Here is an 18244-nt window from a genome sequence, read left to right on the forward strand (position 1 = left end):
GGAAAAGTGTTTGACGAAATACAGGGCACTGTTATTTATTGCGTTAATCAGTTTAAGTAAATCGATAAACTTGTCCTTTCCAAATTCTCCACCTCTCACAGCCGTCCCTTTGCAATTTTCTCAATTCTCTTTCCAAGGGCCCCGGGCCAAAATGGAGGAGGCTGGACTCCGTCTCCCAGAGCGCCTGGCGGGGGCGCTCTCTGCGCCTGCGCTGCCAAGTGCTCTCTTTGCCTCCAGGGAATTAGAGTCATTCTTTCCCTCTGCCCGCCCAGTTTGCTTCCTTCCCCACCTCCAAGCTTGACCGTGCTGCCTTCTGGGAGGTGTAGTCCGTGGCCTCGCGGACTCCAATTCCCAGCGGGCTTCGGGGCGGGAACCCGGAAGGGGAGGCTGGAGAGGAGCGAGTGGGGGGAAACCCGCGTAGCTGAGGGAGCTTCGGCGCGGGGAGATGGTGAGAACCCTGAGCGGGGGCCGGGGGACGCTTAAGAGCCGAGGCGGGGGTTCGGGACCGGGTGGCGACAGGGAAGAGGTAGGGGCTAAAGAAAGGGCTGGACGAAGGGAAATCGCTGCGGGGAGGGGGCTGGGGGGAATGGGAGCCGGAGGGAGTAGAGGAATGGGGGCTGGGGATGGGTGTTGGAGGTGGCGAGGGAGTCGAGGTTTGGGATTGATTGTAAGGGGGCTCAGAGCTAGGGAAGGGAGTCCTGAATTGGAGAAAGGACTAGGCGTCCAGGCAGAGGCCCTGATGGGGGCAGTTTTGAGGGGGTTAACCGGGGGGATATGGAAAAGCATGGGTGGTCAGGGCCAGATGAATGAGGGGGGTCTGGAGGTTTCGAGGGAGAGGCCAGTTGTGGATGCGGTGGATGTGGGCCTCTGGGTCGGATTGGGAACCAGGGAGCAAGTTTAGATAGTGGGCAAGAGAAATCAATGGTCGAGTGGTGTGTGAGTTGGACTCCAGGACTGGGGGCTGGGATGGGAACGTGAGATTAGGAGCCTGGACGTAGCGATAGTTTCTGTAGCCCAGCCAGCGACTCCCGACAAACTGGACAGTCGGAAGTGTAAGATAATATGACCAGACCGGTCATCGAAACAACCTTTTGCGTTCATATTTCTCCAGTGGGATTTACAAAAGTGTGGTGGGTTATGTGTATGGGTCGTCCAGCGTTCAGATCGCGTATGCTGCCACTCCTTTGTGGCCTGTTGCATGTCTCCCCTGTCTGAAACTCGGTGTGCCCTTATCTGTATTGTGGGAACGACTTGCCACTGAGAGGAGGGGAGGCGCCATAAGATCGTTACCCTGGCTGGCAATGAGTCCTCAGGCTCGGAGCTGTGGGTGAGAAGTTCCCCACCCCAGGAATGTGACTGGGTCACAGGTGCTAATGGATTCCCTCCTTTTCAGCCCAGCCCCCCCCCCCCCCCCCCGGGGCATTTTCTGAAAACCTGACACTGATCTGGGCACACCCTAGTTCAGAAGCATGCAGGGCTCCCCTCTGTCTAGTACAGCTAACACTTACCAGATTACAGCTAACACTTACTGTTTAGGAAGTGCCTGGCCCTGTTCTTAGCTGCTTGTGCACATTAACTGGTTTAATTCTGACGACACTCCTCTAAGATGTAGGTGCTGTTATTTCCGTTCTACAGAAAGGCAGCAGAGGCACAGAGAGGTTAAGCAACTTTCCCAAGGCCATCCAGCATTACATGGTAGGTTTAGGATTCCAACCTAGGCATCCGCGCTCAGAATCTGGCTTCCACCACGGCCATTTAGTCCCCTCTCCTTGGACTGAAGTACAGTGTCATGAATAGAGTCATGAGCGGGACAGAGACTTTTCTTCCGTTTGAATTTTACTTCTGCCATTTGCTTGCTGTGTAAGTCTTTTGGCCCCTCCTCAACTATAGAATGGGATCCATAACCCTGGGAAGGTTATAATGGAGGTTCATGGAGGTAAACATGTGAAGCGCTTGGAGTAAGTGCTCAGTACACGAGTGTCTTTTTTTTTTTTTTTTAACATGAATGGGAAATACAGAAGTCAGTAGAGAGGGACCCGTGAGAGAGACATCAACCAGGCTGCCTCCTTCCTTTACTCTCCCAGGTCCACCCATATCCTGGCTCTTCTAATTCCCCATCCTCTACCCCTGGGCTCCCCAGGTGACTCCCCAAGGGGGTGCTCAGAAACTCAATCTGTCCTCATTCCCATCTCTATCCCCAGCCAAATATAAATAATTCACTTGCCAATGCCCAGCCTGGCCCAATTCCAGGTATTTCAATGAATAGGAAATATTTCTAACAACTGTGGGTTGTTGTTGTTGTTGTTGTTTTACCCCTCACACTTTTGGTCATTAGGGCCTCACATGGCGATTCAGCAACTTTGTAAATTCATCTTGAAACAGTTTGGTCCTGAGTTTATCTTGAAAGTTCTCTGACTGTGATAGAAAATCATTGACGTCAGGTAGGTCCAGGTTCAGATCCCCACCTCTGCCGCTGTGTGTCCTTAGCCATGTTGCGTTCTCACTCTGGACTTCAGTTTTCTTATATGTAAAATGGGGCTACATTCCAACCATGAGGCTCTTGTAAGGGGTTGATGGGGTTAATATAGGACATGACTGGTGCTTATGAAGCCCTTAATAAGTGCGAAGTCTTTTAATGATTTTCACTCTTTCAAGAACAATTTATTGAGCGTGCACTCCAGAACCAGAACATCCAGATTTGAATCCTGGTGCCACCACCCATCAACTCTGTGACTTTGGGCAAGTCATTTAACCCCTCTGGACCTCAGTTTTCTCTTCTGGGAAATGTGGGTTTATTTCTTGAGTAGTCCACAGTGTTGATAAAGCACCTACTGTGTGCTGGGGCCTGCCCTCGGGGAGCTCATTGTTGCCACAACGCTGGGGCACTTTTGCAGCTGTGGTGGCACTTGTGTTCATTTTTCTGGTTTGGGTTTCTCTATTACTGATTCACTTTCAGCCCCTCATGCCAGCGTTGCCTGCTTGTCATTGTTTTCATGGATTTTTTACACTTTGTCTCCAACTCTCAGTGAATTATCTGTAATCATATAGCTTTGAGGAAAAGTTGCCAACCTCTCATTCATCGTTGTTCCTGTATGTCACGTCTGGGCGCCCTGGGTGATGTGACAACACCCCCCCTCCCCTTTCCTGTATTTGTTTGTCTTAGAAAATATGTCTGTGTTCCAAGTTATTTTGCCTTTTCTTGACATCTTAAATGTGTTTCTAGCCTGTGTTTGTCTGAAGCTTACTTGTACAAAATGCTTTTTTTTTTTTAACCACTTTTAATGGTATATTTCTAGCAGCTGTGGTAATCCGTATTATTCCTAAAAGCACGGGTCTTCTAAAAAGACGTGGCTACCCTAGCCGGTTTGGGTCAGTGGACAGAGCTTCAGCCTGTGGACTGAAGGGTCCCGGGTTCGATTCCGGTCAAGGGCACGTACCTCGGTTGCAGCCTCTTCCCTGGCCTGGGCTTGCTCAGGGCACGTGCAGAAGGCAACTGATCTATGTGTTTCTCTCACATTGATATTTCTCTCTGTCTTTCCCTCTCTTCCACTCTGTCTAAAAATCAATGGAAAAATACCCTCAGGTGAGGATTAAAAAAACAATAAGTGGGGGGGAAAAAAAGACGAGGCTTATTACCTGCTTTGTGATGCCATCTGACACCTTCATTAAGATCATAACTTCCCACCCAGGCTGGTGTGGCTCCGTTGGTTGGAGCAGCGTCCTATACACTGAAAGTCGGGCGGCATACAGGAGGCAACCAATCGATGTTTTTCTCTCTCTCTCTCTCTCTCTCCCTTCCCTTCTCTCTAATATCAATAAGCATATCCTCAGGTGAGGATTAAAAAATAAATGAATAAACAAAATAGAAAGAGATCTGACTTTCCTCCGTCCTATACATCCTGATCCCTTTTACTGTGTTAGTTTTTATGGATTTTTAACACTTTGCCACCTTGAAACTTACTGTGTATTTATTGTCCCTCTCTCCAGAACAGTGCCTGGCACACAGTAGCTGTTCTGTAAATATCTGTTCAGTTAATAAGTGAGATCCACTGCCCAACAGGAACAAAGGAAGGGCCATATCTTGGTTATTTTGAGGGACGAGGCTCAGATTAATTTCAGAATGTGAAATAAAGAGGGAAGAAGTCTTTGGCTTCCATCAGTGATTTCCAAACTCTTAGGTAGTCTGACTTTTTCTTAATAATCCCAGCACCTGAATAATGAGGCTCCCCTGGGTGCCTCGCCGGCACTGAATGCTCTCCTGGGTTGATCTCAGTGAATCATCAACTAACCCGTGAGTGGGTGCTGTTATCTGCATTTTACAGTGGGGGAAACTGAGGCATGGAGGGTTAAGCATCCTGCCTGAGGTCACACCCCCAGAAGTGGGGAGCACTGGGGTGCTGACAGGCCCTTCCTGGATTCTGTCTGTGTCCTGGGTCTCTAGACCCTGACAATTTGGATTTACATGATTCCTACTGTTAGTGAGCTTACTAACTAGTCAGAAAGGAAAACTCGGATGGCAATCTGGCTGCGACATCTCTCACCCCATTGATCGCCAGGGTTGATTCGGCTGATCTGGCTGGCTAGGCGGGTGTCCCCTCCTCCCTCACCAATCCATGTGCATCCTCCTGAAGCTGTGCTCGGTCTAAGAGGAGAGGACCGGTCTCGGTCAAGGGTATACGAGTAGCTGCGCTCCCCTGCTAGAACCTCCAAACAAGCTCTCAAGGTCCATTTGTAGGAGAACGTAGGGGTAGTCAAGCTTCCAAGACTCCGGACACATCCAGATGAGGCGCTGCACGTGGCAGTCTGCCTGAAGCCTAAAAGCCAAGACGGGTATGGATGGATCAGGATTATGGACAGAGTGGTGGTGGGGTGGGTGGCAGGGTCTAGAGCAGCGGTTCTCAACCTGTGGGTCGCGACCCCTTTGGCGGTCGAACGACCCTTTCACAGGGGTCGCCTAAGACCATCCTGCATATCAGATATTGACATGACGATTCATAACAGTAGCAACATGACAGTGATGAAGTAGCAACGAAAATAATTCTGTGGTTGGGTCACAACATGAGGAGCTGTATTTAAAGGGCCAGAAGGTTGAGAACCAGTGGGCTAGAGCGTTGGGGATAGAAGGAGCAGGACCAGGAAGAGGGCCATGGTGCCCTGCCGCTAACTCCCGTGTGACTGAGCACGCGTGTCCCCTGAGCACCTGCTCTGTGCCCAGCCCTGTGCGGGGCATGACCCTGACAGCCCTGACGCTGGGACGGAAGCACCCCTAGGTGGGGGCAGGGGAGTCAGCTTCTGGGGTAGGGGGGGCAGGCATCTGTTTTTTATCGTTTCCTTCTGTCTTTGGATTGCTGTCGATGTTGTTGACAACATCTTAAGTGGCACCCTTAGCTCCTTAATTGTCAGCCTTTCTCCCGTCTGCGTTTCTGCTGCACAGCTGTCCGGTCTCTCCCTGGGATTCCTGCTGCCTCTTTTCTGGGCTGGATCATATTTTCTGATCTGATCTGATCACTTACTCCTTTTTCTTGGTTACCCCTTCATTTTTGGAGAAGCAAATTCTCCAGTAGCTTCCTGAGCAGGGGTTTATGGACATGTTTTTTCTTTTTATGAGTTTGCACCTCGTGGAAGGGTTTTAAGCAGGGGAGGGGAGTGCTGTGGCCCGATTTGTGTCTGGAAAGCGCTCTCCGGCTGGGATGGGGTGGGAAGAGCTGAACTATCCCGTGAGCCAAGTGTGGAGGCCGGAGCTGCACCTTCGAGGAGCGGTCCGGCCTTCCAGAAACCCACAGGTGGAGGGGAGGTCGTCATTGAGCAGTGCCAGGCGCTGCAGGAGGAAGAGAGCCATGTGGCTTGGGAGGGCGTTAGGACACCTTCGTCCTGGGCGCAGGATTTCCACAGCGGGGCGTGGCTGGAACCAGCCCCCCCGCCCCCCCCCCCCCCGCCCCTCCAAGAGGTCCCAAATAGATGATGTCCTGAGTTAGTGCTAGGAGTTTGTTCATTCACTCAAACTAATACACGCATTGCACACCTACGAGGCGCTGGGGCATGTGTCTCAAACTCAAATGTGCGGGCCACTGCGCCAGAGATCTTGTTGCAGATCACGCCCTTACTCAGCAGGTGGAGGCTGCGGAATGTCTAACAGACCCTCCCAGGGGCTGCTGCCCTGGGACCACACAGAGTAGCCAGGTGCTCAGCGCTGTTCTAGAAGCTGGGGCTGTAGCAGTGACAAAACTAGCCCAAAATAGTGCCCCGGGGGTGGGCGGGGCTTTCATTTTAGTGACGGGAAGCTGACAAACTTTATAAGTGAAGTTTATAGTATATTAGATAGTAATGCATGCTAAGGAGAAAATAAATCAGGGAAGGGTATATGGTATGTCTGTTGGGACGGGGGCTGGGGGGGGGGGCGGCGCGTGCTGCAGTTTTAAATCAAGGAAGGTCTCATGAAGGTGATTTCTGAGCCAACCCTGGAGGAGTAAGGGGGAAAGCCTTGTGGATTCTAGGGAAGAGCATCCTGGGCAGGGGGATCAGAGAGTGCAAAGGTACTGAGGACTGAACAGGATGACCCTTGCAAAGTTTTCCGTATACTCAGTGAATGAAACCATGAACTTGTGCTCTGGAGGCAGCCAAGTTCATCCGATTCAAAGTTCTTGCCACAAAGCTGTGTCCAAAGCCAATTACTTAGCCATTCTGTATCTCCATGTCCTAATCTTGGACAGGAGATTAAAAATAGTGAGATATGAGAATAGACCGAGTTAATGTTTATAGAGCACTGAGAGCAGAGCCTGGCTCACAGTGAGAGCTCAAGTGACAACTGCTGTTGTGATCATCATTTTCCCTCTAATGTATTCATGTTGGTCCTGATTGGTCAGTTGGACGTCTGCCCCTTTCCCATGGGCTCTTCCTGGTGAGCTCAGTGTCATCTCTGTGTCCCGAGCACCCAGCCCAGGGCCAGCATGCAGGAGAACCTCTGGCTGTCAGGCTAGGGATATAAAATGGCGATTCTCAAATTGTTGGGGGCAACTTGTGCAGGGTATTCATTATGTGGTTCGGGTCCTTACTAATTTTATCTTTTCAACTGATCTATATGGAGAGAGATGTTAAGGTTTCTCATTACAATTGTGGATGTGTCAAACTCTTTGTTATCTTGTGTTTTGCTGTATATATTCTGAGGCTATAGTATTAGGAGCACTTATTATTATTGTTGTTGTTATTATTATTATTTTGCAGTTAAACTTTTATTGAAGACTATCCAGTGGCAAGAATGCCTTGTGTATTATACCGTGTTTTAGACATACATTAAAGAATTCAGCCGAAACCAGTTTGGCTCAGTGGATAGAGCGTCGGCCTGCGGACTGAAGGGTCCCGGGTTCGATTCCAGTCAAGGGCATGTACCTGGGTTGCGGGCACATCCCCAGTGGGGAATGTGCAAGAGGCGGCTGATCGATGTTTCTCTCTCATCGATGTTTCTGACTTTCTATCTCTCTCCCTTCCTCTCTGTAAAAAATCAATAAAATATATTTAAAAAAAAAAAAAAAGAATTCATTAAGACTGATTTTCACAGTGCATTCATCCAAACAGCCTTAAATGTATATATTTTTTTGTTAATCCTCACCCAATGATATTTTCCCCCCCATTGATTTTTAGAGAGAGTGGAAGGAAGAGGAAGAGACAGAGAGGGAGAAACATTGATGTGAGAGAGACACATTAATTGGTTGCCTCTCAAACACACGCTAACCCGGGCCAGGAATCAGGCCGGCAACCGAGGTCCGTGCCCTTGACTCAAATGGAACCCTCAACGGTTCAGTCCAAGGGCTGATGCTCTAATCACTGAGCCAAACAGCTATTCTAGTGCCTGTCTTGAGTTTTTAATCTAGATTGCTGACTATCTCTGTTTCTCTTATTTTACTATCAAGGAATTAAACTACATAGTTTGTGTGTGTGTGTGTGTGTGTGTGTGTGTGTGTGTGTTATAATCAAGACTGTTTCTATTCTGAGGCCAAATTATGACATGATACTTATTTACTTAAGGTTTTTCTGCCTTAGGAGCACTTATGTTGAGAACTTTTATGTATAATGGGTCAGTTTGTTTTATCACCGTCTTTGTCCCTAATAATATCTTTAGCTTTTGACAAAAAAAATGTTTTTAAGTGGTAATGTCACTCTCCTTGTCTCTTGGTTCGTAGTTGCTTGGTCAGTCTTTTTTCATCTTTTGACTTTGCTTTTCTGTGTTGTGATGGATCTTCGTGGATCATTTTCTGGAAGCTGATCTGAGGTAGGGCCTTTTCCTGGCTCAGTGTGTGAGGATTTAGCAAATTCTGCCCCAGTGATCCCTCCAGCTGGGACACAGACAGATCTGGGTGTGAAACAGAGTTGAGACTGCCAAGGCCTCATGAAGTAAGGACATGGAGTGGCGCTGCGGGGAAGGGAGCTTTGATTCACCTGGTCTCGTGCTGGGCAGTGCTGCCCGGGACACCATGATAGCCATGGTAGTCCGGCCCTTCCTCCCCCCCCCCCCCCCCGCGCCCCGCCCCTGCCCCGGGCCTGGGTTTCCAGTCCAGTGGAGGAGGCTAATCCATCTTTAGGCAGTGATGACCCCGAGTGGGCAGGACTGGGACAAGGGAACCCAAAGGTCCCCCTCTGGCCAGGTGGGTAGTTTCCAGGAAGAGGGCTCAGGGAAGGCCTCTCTGTTAAAGTGACATTTGAGCAAAGACTGGAATGAAATAAGGAATTGGGCTATGTGGAGATTTAGGCCTTGCAGGGGGGTGGGGGAGCATTCTAGTTAGCAGGAACAGCAAATGTAAAAGACTGTAGAGCAGTGGTTCTCAACCTTCCTAATGCCGCGACCCTTTCATACGGTTCCTCATGTTGTCGTGACCCCCAACCATAAAATTACTTTCGTTGCTACTTCATAACTGTAATTTTGCTACTGTTATGAATCGTCATGTAAATATCTGATATGCAGGATGTATTTTCATTGTTACAAATTGAACATAATGAAAGCATAGTGATTAATCACAAAAACAATATGTAATTATATATGTGTTTTCCAATGGTCTTAGGCGACCCCTGTGAAAGGGTCGTTCGACCCCCAAAGGGGTCGCGACCCACAGGTTGAGAACCGCTGCTGTAGAGGGAAAGCGCTCTGAGGAATAGATAACAAGGCCAAGGGTGGGAGCCCAGAGGTGGAACCTGACCCAGCCAGGGGGCCTAGCATCTTGGAAGAGGGGATGGCTGAGCAGAGACCCAGCGAATAGATAGTGACACAACAGAGCAGTCAGCTGGAATCATTCCCGGTTTCACACCGCTGCTCCAGTCACACCAGGTCTGTGTGACCTTGGGCGGTTAGTCAGCCTGTCCTGCCTCAGTTTCTTCATTAGTGCAGGTGATAACAGCTCCTACTGAGCATCAGCAAACGCTATTATATCTGCTCTCTATGCTGGTCAGGTGCCCGTGGCGGGTGTGGAGGACTAGGGAGGGGTGAGGCTGCGAGGCCAGGTACCTGGGCTTTTCCCCAAGAGCACTGAGGAGTCCTGGCATGTTTTGAACTGGGTAGGGACAGGGTCAGGTTTGTGCCAGACCCTTCTAGCTGCGATATGAGGTGGCTGGAAGCAGGTAAGGCTGGAGCAGTGTGGTGGGGGAATAAGTGATGCCTGGAGGGGCGCCTGCAGTAGAGGCACCTTTGGGTGTCTCTTCAATCAGCCCAGCATTAAAAGGATCTATACCAGCGCTGTTCAGTAGAAATACTAGTATAATGCAAGCCATAGGTGTAATTAAAAAATCTTCTAGCCGAGACCGGTTTGGCTCAGTGGATAGAGCGTTGGCCTGCGGACTGAAGGGTCCAGGTTCGATTCCGGTCAAGGGCATGTACCTGGGTTGTGGGCACATCCCCAGTGGGAGATGTGCAGGAGGCAGCTGATCGATTTCTCTCTCTCATCGATGTTTCTAACTCTCTATCTCTCTTCCTTCCTCTCTGTAAAAAATCAATAAAATATATATTAAAAAAAAAATCTTCTAGTAGCCACATTAAAAATGTCAAAAAAGAGATTATTTTAACTAAATTATATAAATATTTTAACAGGTAATCAGTATTTAAAAGTCACTGCTGAGGTGTTCAGTATTCTTTTTATTGCTAAGTCGGAGTCAGATTTGGGGTGCCTCGTTGGAAAGGCTGGAAGGAGAGGTTCTTTTCGAATCAGGGCCGGAGCCTGGGATGCCACGCGCAGGGCTTTAGACCGGCCGCAGCCGTCGCAGAGTTCTGCTGTTTGGTTTTCAGGGTGAGGTGATCCCGCTGTCCCAGATCTTGGCCCCCACGGTTCCCAACCAAAGCTGGGCACTCTCAGATCTTCCTGCTTGCTTTCTTCCGCCCGGGCGTCTCAATCTCAGAGCTGTTTGGCCCTTTAAATCTCAGTTGTCAATCAGGGCTCCTGTGTAAAGGGAACGTCCTGTAATAAGCCTCTCCTTGAACGCGGTGGCCTCGGTCCCGGCCTCGTGCCTGCGTCTAGCAGGAAGTTGGGAATTGTCCCACGTTCTCTTACATGCCGCTGCTTCCACACCTCCTCCGTCACCTCTCGCCTACTCCTCCCTCTTTCGAAGTTGGGCCCCTTGGCCAAGGCCTTCCTTATATGGGCACGGCCCCGAACGGCAGCCCCTCATTGGCTGGGGACGTCACGCGCGATTCTGTCAACAAAGGGGCGGAGGGAAACTAGTCGTGCTCCCAGCCGCGCGGCTGCCGGAGGAAAGGAGGGAGTGGGCGGGCCCGGTTCTCCTTGTACGCATGCGTGTGGGCTTCCACCTTCTCCCGCCGCAGGGGGCGGGGCTCGCGGGTGAGGGTGCCTTGGGGGCGTGTCTAGCTTTGGAGGGTCGTCTCGGGGTTGGCGAATTGGGGGGTGGGGGGGTGGTTACAAAATTGGGAGATTTCCTTTGTATTGAAGTGATATTTTGGGCCTTGGGCAAGTGTATGCTGGGTTTGGGGAGTACTTAGGGTTCCCTTGAGCTTAGAGGGTGCCTTGGGTTTGGGTTTCTTTTATAATGTGACAGGTTCCGTGTGTGGTAGGGGCCTCTTTTGTGGTTTGGGATGTTTGGTGGGTATATGATTTGAGGAGCTCTCGGAGAGACTTAGAAGCCAAGTAAAGAATACAGGAGTTCCAGTTCTGGAGCAAGAACGCCTGGGTGTTTGCCTATCTGTCCCTACTTCCTCCTGCCTGTCTGACTTCAGATTTGGGGTTTATCCGTTCTGTGCCTCATCTGCACACAGGGTCTAATGCACTGCCTGCTTCTTAGGGACCAGGAGGATGAGCAGGAATTGTTAGAACAGAACCTAATTAGCTCGCAATGACCTGCAGTAAGCACCTGTCTGCTATTAAAACATGCGTAGGGTTTCTTGGGATGTGTGTGTGGCGTGGGGGGGGGGGGAATATTCCTTAGATGAGAAATGTGTGGTTAGTTTTATATATATTTTATTGATTTTTTACAGAGAGGAAGGGAGAGAGATAGAGAGTTAGAAACATCGATGGGAGAGAAACATCCATCAGCTGCCTCCTACACACCCCCTACTGGGGATGTGCCCGCAACCAAGGTACATGCCCTTGACCAGAATCGAACCTGGGACCTTTTAGTCCGCAGGCCGACGCTCTATCCACTGAGCCAAACCAGTCAGGGCTGTGTGGTTAGTTTTATGTATTAGGGAGCTTTTCTGTGTTAGTGAGTTATTTTGCGATTTTGGAGGCTTCTGTGTAATTAGGGAATAACATAAGGTTTAGAAAGAGTTTGAGGTGAGCATGGGATTTCAGAAAAGTGGACTTTTCAGGCATCTGTGAGTTTGGGAAATTACTGTGCAGGAGTTCTTGGTAGGCCTGGGATTTGTGAGGGGTTCCTTGAGATTGGGGTCTTCTGTGCTGGAGGGGATATTTATAGGTTTGGAAGTTTAGAGTTTGGAAGGGTCTGGATATTTTAGGGGGCATTGATATTCTGGAGATGAGGATATGAACTGATTGGAGGACTTCAGGGGGTGGTTAAGTTGAGAGGGATAGCACCTTTGCTGTGTTAATGCCCATTCCTGGGCATTTAGATGTATTGGTGGTTAGTAAACTTAGGCATCTATAGGTCTTAGGGGCTGTGTGTATTTTTTTTTTTTTTTTTTTTTTTTTAGTAAGGAACTGGAATTTCAGCAGGGGCTGTAAGAATTTTTGTGGTAGGTGGGATTAGGGATAAGGGCGGTAAAGATTTTTAGGATTGGAACTGTCTTTGTGACTGGTGTCTGTGGGTGTTTGGAGGCTGTCGATTTTGAATGGACCATGAAAGGTGGGGTTTTAGTGGTATTTGTGGAATTGCCTGTATTTACAAGGATAGCCTGTACTTCAAGGGTCAGCAAACTTTTTCCATAAAGGTCCAGATAATGAATGTTGTAGGCTTTGCGAGACCATGTGTTCTCTGTTGCAGTTACTCAACTCTTCTATTGTAGCACGAAAGCAGCCATAAACAATTAAGCATATTTTAATAAAACTTTATTTGCAAAGACAGGCTGTAGGCCAGCCTTGGCCCACAGGCCGTATTTTGCTGACCTCTGGTCTATAGACATGTGGAAGGTTTGAGGTCTGGAAGGTATTTTGGTTTCGAAATGTCTGGAGACAGATGGGTCAGGGAAGGATTGAGACAGGGATATGCTACCTATTGTTCCTGCAGTGAAAAATGGTCATGTCTGACTCATAAGCAGATTTGCCTCCAGATTAGGTCATGCATACAAAATTGTTGCAAAATAAAATGATCATTATTAACAGAGCCTGGCCCTAGCTGGTTTGGCTCAGTGGATAGAGCGTCTGCCTGTGGACTGAAGGGTCCCAGGTACAATTCCAGCCAAGGGCACATGCCTGGGTTGCGGGCTCGATCCCCAGTAGAGGATGTGCAGGAGGCAGCCAATCAATGATTCTCTCTCATCATTGATGTTTCTATCACTCTCTCCCTCTCTCTTCCTCTCTGAAATCAATAAAAGTATATTTTTTAAAAAGAGAGAGAGAGAGAGCCTGAATTGAAAAGTCCTGAAAGCAAGTTTGAGGGCCTGGTCTTGCACTGTGTACCCTTCCCCACTCTGACCCTCAGTTTACCTGTGCAACTTGGAGAGCCTAGACTAGAACAGGCTTTCTTTTTTATTTTTTTACTGAATATATGTTTATTGATTTCAGAGCGGAAGAGGGAGAGAAACATCAATGATTAGAGAGAATCATTGATCGGCTGTCTCCTGCACACTCCACACTGGGGATCAAGTCTGCAACCCAGGCATATGTCCTGACTGGGAATTGAACTGTGACCTCCTGGTTCATAGGTCGAGACTCAACCACTGAGCCATGCTGGCTGGGCTAGAACAGGCTTTCTTATCCCAGTGGTCTGTAGATTTGCCTAAGGGAATTACCTGCACAGTATTGTGCAAGTGTATGCATTTTTCTGGGCGGGGGATACACGGCTTTCAGAAATCCTTAAAGGGCCCCATGAGCTGAACAAAGGGAGGAGCCAGTTTCTTGAGGACCTGTCAGGCTTGGCCTCAGATTCCCCCTTCCCAACCCATCTCGTTCCTTCTGTGGGTAGATAGCTGTGGGCCGGGCTGGGAATTCTTCTTTTCAGGAACTGGCTCCTGGATGAGCAAATAGAAAAAGGAGGAGCTGTCTGTCAGGTGATATTTTCACTGAAGTTTAAGATTATGACAGCAAGAGCCAAAACCGGTTTGGCTCAGTGGATAGAGCGTCGGCCTGCGGACTGAAAGGTCCCAGGTTCGATTCCGGTCAAGGGCATGTACCTGGGTTGCGGGCACATCCCCAGTAGGAGATGTGCAGGAGGCAGCTGATCGATGTTTCTCTCTCATCGATATTTCTAACTCTCTATCTCTCTCCTTTCCTCTCTGTAAAAAATCAATAAAATATATTTTAAAAAAAAAAAAAAGATTATGACAGCAAGAGACCTCTATAGGGTTGGAGCAAGCTGCCTTCTCCGCTCATGCTCCTGGTGTTAAAAGAGAGGTCCCATCCCCTCTGCAGCTCTCCATTTGCTCACGTGCAGTGGGGCAGGAATAGAGTTCTTGGTGGTCTCATTTGGTCAGTTTCAACAGGACAGGTGGAGGTCAGGGTGGTATCGGGAGGGCAGGCACCTCCAGCTTCCCAACCTCCTCTTTCCCGTGTCCAGGTGGCCCGTGGAGGACCCCACCACCATCCAGGTCCTGAGACGCAGTGACCCCCGCCCGTCTGCCACCATTCCCCAGAATGGACCGTGGCGGCCTCCTGCCCTTCCAGCTATGGTGCCCCCGGCCCTTTGGCACCTACTCACAGAACCAGCCGCGCCCACCTTCCACAGCCCTCAAGCCGTCAGCCTGTTCGGAGTCAGGCAGCAGGGCTGAGCCAGACCATGGGCCTGCCCACTCAGAGAACACGCCACCCGCCTTGGGCACGGAGGCCCCTTCCTCCCAGCCTGCCCCTCTCCTCTCAGCAGCCGCTGCTGGTGACGAGGGTCGAGTCCTGCTGGACACGTGGTATGTGATCAAGCCTGGGAATACAAAGGAGAAGGTGGCCTTCTTTGTGGCCCACCAGTGTGGTGGCGGCAGCCGGGCCAGCTCTATGAAGGTCAAGGGGCACTGGGGCAGTGACAGCTCCAAGGCCAAGCGGAGGAGGCGCTGTCTTGAGCCTACGAAAGCTCCGCCGGACCCCGGGGGCCGGGAGGGGCCCCCTGCTGCTCAGGGGACCCCAGCCGCAGCCAGTGAGGATGTGGACCTGCTCTCTGTGGCTGAGATGGTGGCCCTGGTGGAACAGCGGGCTGCCCTGGCCCTGCAGAACTACCCCCACCCCGGCACCCCAGCGCCTGTGGTCTTTGTGTCGGCAGAGCAGGGTGGTTCTGCCAAGGGGCTGGGGTCTGAACGGCGGTCTGGTGGCGGGGACTGCAGCCGTGTGGCTGAGGCGGTGGCTCATTTCGAGGCCCAGCGGGACAACCCTCCAGCCAAGGGCCTCCGCAAGGAGGAGAGGCCTGGGCCAGGCCCCGGGGAGGTACGCATCGCCTTCCGTATCTCCAATGGCCGAGAGCCCCGTGCACCAGATGGCAGCTTGCCCAACGGGAGTGGGGGCCGGCCAGGCTGTGCCTACCCGGGCAGCCCAGGACCAGGGGCCCGAGCCAAGGACAAGATTACTTGTGACCTGTACCAGCTCATCAGTCCCTCTCGGGACGCCCTCCCTAGCAACGTGGAGTTCCTTCTGGCCAGGGCGGACGAAGCCAGCGAGGGGGAGGCCCCAGCCCCTGCCAGGCCGGAGGACACTCCCCCGGCACCCCCTCCACCCCCCGCCCGGGACTGCGGAGCATCCGGCTTCCACGTGGATGTGGTGGTGACAGGCGTGGTGGACGAATGCATCTTCTTTGGCAAGGATGGTACCAAGAATGTGAAGGAGGAGACAGTGTGCCTGACGGTCAGTCCTGAGGAGCCACCCCCGCCTGGCCAGCTCTTCTTCCTCCAGTCCCGGGGGCCGGACGGGCCTCCCGAGCCACCCCCAGCAGACTCGCCGGCCACTGCACCTGGCCCAGATGACGCTGAGGGCACAGCAGACACCTCCCTGTGCCGCCTGTACCGGCACGTGTCACACGACTTCCTGGAAATCCGCTTCAAGATCCAGAGGCTGCTGGAGCCACGGCAGTACATGCTTCTGCTTCCCGAGCATGTGCTGGTCAAGATCTTCAGCTTCCTGCCCACCCGGGCTCTGGCCGCCCTCAAGTGCACCTGCCACCACTTCAAGGGCATCATCGAAGCGTTCGGTGTTCGGGCCACAGACTCGCGCTGGAGCCGAGACCCCCTCTACCGCGATGACCCTTGTAAGCAGTGTCGCAAGAGATACGAGAAGGGCGACGTGTCACTCTGCCGCTGGCACCCTAAGCCCTACCACCATGACCTGCCTTACGGACGCTCCTACTGGATGTGCTGCCGCCGAGCCGATCGAGAGACGCCGGGCTGCCGCCTGGGTCTGCACGATAACAACTGGGTGCTGCCCTGCAATGGGCCTGGTGGGGGCGGGGGCCGGGCTGGCCGGGAGGAGGGGAGGTGAAGCCAGGGGAGGGGGGGAGCCCACCATGCCCGCCCCTCTCCGTGGGTGCCGAGCGCCAGGACTTGGTCACCAGCCCTACCCCCAGTCCGGGCAGCGTTCATCCCCCTCCAGGCTGAGCTGGGTCCAGGGGGATGACCGAAGAAGCACTCTGACTGACTGACCCCCGTTGGTTTTCTATTCTTGAGACCCAGGGCCAGGGACCCTCGTGGAGGGTGTTTTTATAGCATCTCAAGTTTCTTCTCCATTCAGCCCTAGCACCCTTCCTGCCACTCGACACCCCAGGGACCCACCAGCAGGGAGCAGACGGCAGCTAATTTTGGTACTACTTAAAGGTTCCCCCATCCTGGCCCCCTTCTGTTCCCCCCTAGCCATCCCCATCCTCTGCTTTGGGGCTGTGTTCTCTCTCCCAAGAGGCTGCAGCACCCAAGGCTGGTACCTCTCCTAACCTGTGCCAGGGCTCACCTCCTCTTCAGGAATTGGGGGCCATTCGATCACAGATCAAATTAGGTACGTTTCATGGCAGCCTGCCATTTCTACATGTTTTCCCCATTAAAACAATAAAAATCAGTTTTCTCCTTAACCTCAAGCTACTAGTCTCTCCACTTCCCCCAAAGGGGAAGAAAAAAGAAAGTTGAACTATAAAAATTTCCCTCCTCCCATTATTTAAGCTATTTACCATCACCACCGCTTTAAAAAAAAAAAAAAAAAGCTGTGAAGCCCTTTGCCTCGCTCTTGACGGCGTGGGGGGCCAGTGGGCAGGGACTGTGGGTTTGAGTTTGGTTGTTTTCCTTCTGCTCTGGGTACTTGTTCAGGCTTTAGGGTCTCCACCCTGAGCCACGTATGTTTCTTTAGGAAAAGCCTTTGGTTAACTGAGACCTTGATTTTTCAGGCAATTGGGTCTGGGGCGTTTTTGTTTGTTCTGTTTGGGTTTTGTTTTTTTGTTGTTGTTCTTGTTTTTTCATCCCTGTGGTTCTGGAAGCCTCTGGCGTGTGGCATCTGACCAATTTTGAATTGGTCCTTTCTATAAAATCCATATTTATAAGGCTGAGCGCAGACTGGTTTGTATACTGTTCAGGGAGGGGATTTGGGAGAGAAGGGAGTCATGGGTCCAAGCAAGGTCAGATGGAAAAAGCTGAGAAAAGGATCCTTAGCCAAGTCCCTTAGCATGAAATTATTTTTGACTCTTCATCTGTGTCAGTTTGGACTCAAATCTCAAAATAGTAGTAGCTTAAACAAGATAGTTTTTATTTCTTTAGAAATCCAGTATTGGGCAGGTATGGTGGCCCTGAAGTCATCAGGAACACGTGGTCCAAGGTGACTGCTAGAACTCTAGCCATCACCGTTTTGTAGGAAGGGAAACCCCCTTCCTTCCGAAAGCACTACACTGTACAGTAGGTCCTCAAATTAACATCATTTCATTCAGCATCATTTGCTTCTCACTAGTCAGAACTTAACCAAATGGAAGGACTGCAAAGGAGATTGGGAAATGTAGTCTTTTAGCTGGATGTGTTATGCCCAACAAAAGAACTCTTACTAAAGATCCCTATCATGAAAGTTTTAAAATATCCATTTGATTATTTACTAAATAAAAAGGGATTAAGACATTTAAAAAATTCAAGTATAAGAAGAGGGAAAATAGATTTTGAGAGGTAGCTGACATTCTTTGATATTCTTATCAGGGAATCAAAATTGCCAGAGAGACTAAGATATATCCATAGTAGTTACTCAATGCTTAGATTTTAGAATAAAAGAGACCTGGGTTTGAATCTTGGCTTGGTTTTATGGGACTTCTGTTCCCTGTGGAGGGAACCAGATTATTGGGACTCTGCTGCTGAAAATAGTAAGTTAAATATCTTTAAAGCATCAAATAGCCAATAAAATATGGTTAAGGACACACTGAGCCCATAAATTTAAAGAAAAGGTACATGGGGCCCTGAAGCCACTTTTTGCTCTGAGGGCATTTGCTGATGTGGACAAGCGTGGGTTTCCTGTTTGTAGCCTTATTGGGGCAGGCAGAAGTCAAGGCCAAAGCCTGCCCGAGGTGAGGAATCTAACAGCTGAGATCCCACTGAACCATAGGCTGGGTAAGGGTGACCCAGAAGATCGCAGGGATGTTCTGAACACTGAGGGGAGCACAGACCAAAGAAAGAAAAAGGTGGACCTGAAAACTGGCGGGCGCAGGCTGG

General features: G+C 50.6%; 1 protein-coding gene across 2 annotated transcripts; it reads left to right on the forward strand.

Annotated features, from left to right (window-relative positions):
• Positions 1-365: 365 nt before the first annotated feature.
• FBXO46 (F-box protein 46) lies at positions 366-17106 on the forward strand. 2 transcript variants are annotated; one of them, XM_036302881.1, is made up of 2 exons: positions 366-448; positions 14164-17106. In XM_036302881.1, exon 2 carries the CDS (start codon positions 14241-14243, stop codon positions 16056-16058), a length of 1818 nt encoding a protein of 605 aa, XP_036158774.1. In that variant the 5' UTR covers positions 366-448; positions 14164-14240; the 3' UTR covers positions 16059-17106. The 2 variants fall into 2 exon arrangements, with proteins under 2 accessions (XP_036158774.1, XP_036158776.1); XM_036302883.1 differs by having other exon boundaries at positions 398-526.
• The last annotated feature ends 1138 nt before the right edge of the window (positions 17107-18244 follow it).

The sequence above is a fragment of the Myotis myotis genome, unplaced genomic scaffold (assembly GCF_014108235.1).
Source record: "Myotis myotis isolate mMyoMyo1 unplaced genomic scaffold, mMyoMyo1.p scaffold_m19_p_34, whole genome shotgun sequence".
Classification (NCBI taxonomy): Eukaryota; Metazoa; Chordata; class Mammalia; order Chiroptera; family Vespertilionidae; genus Myotis; species Myotis myotis.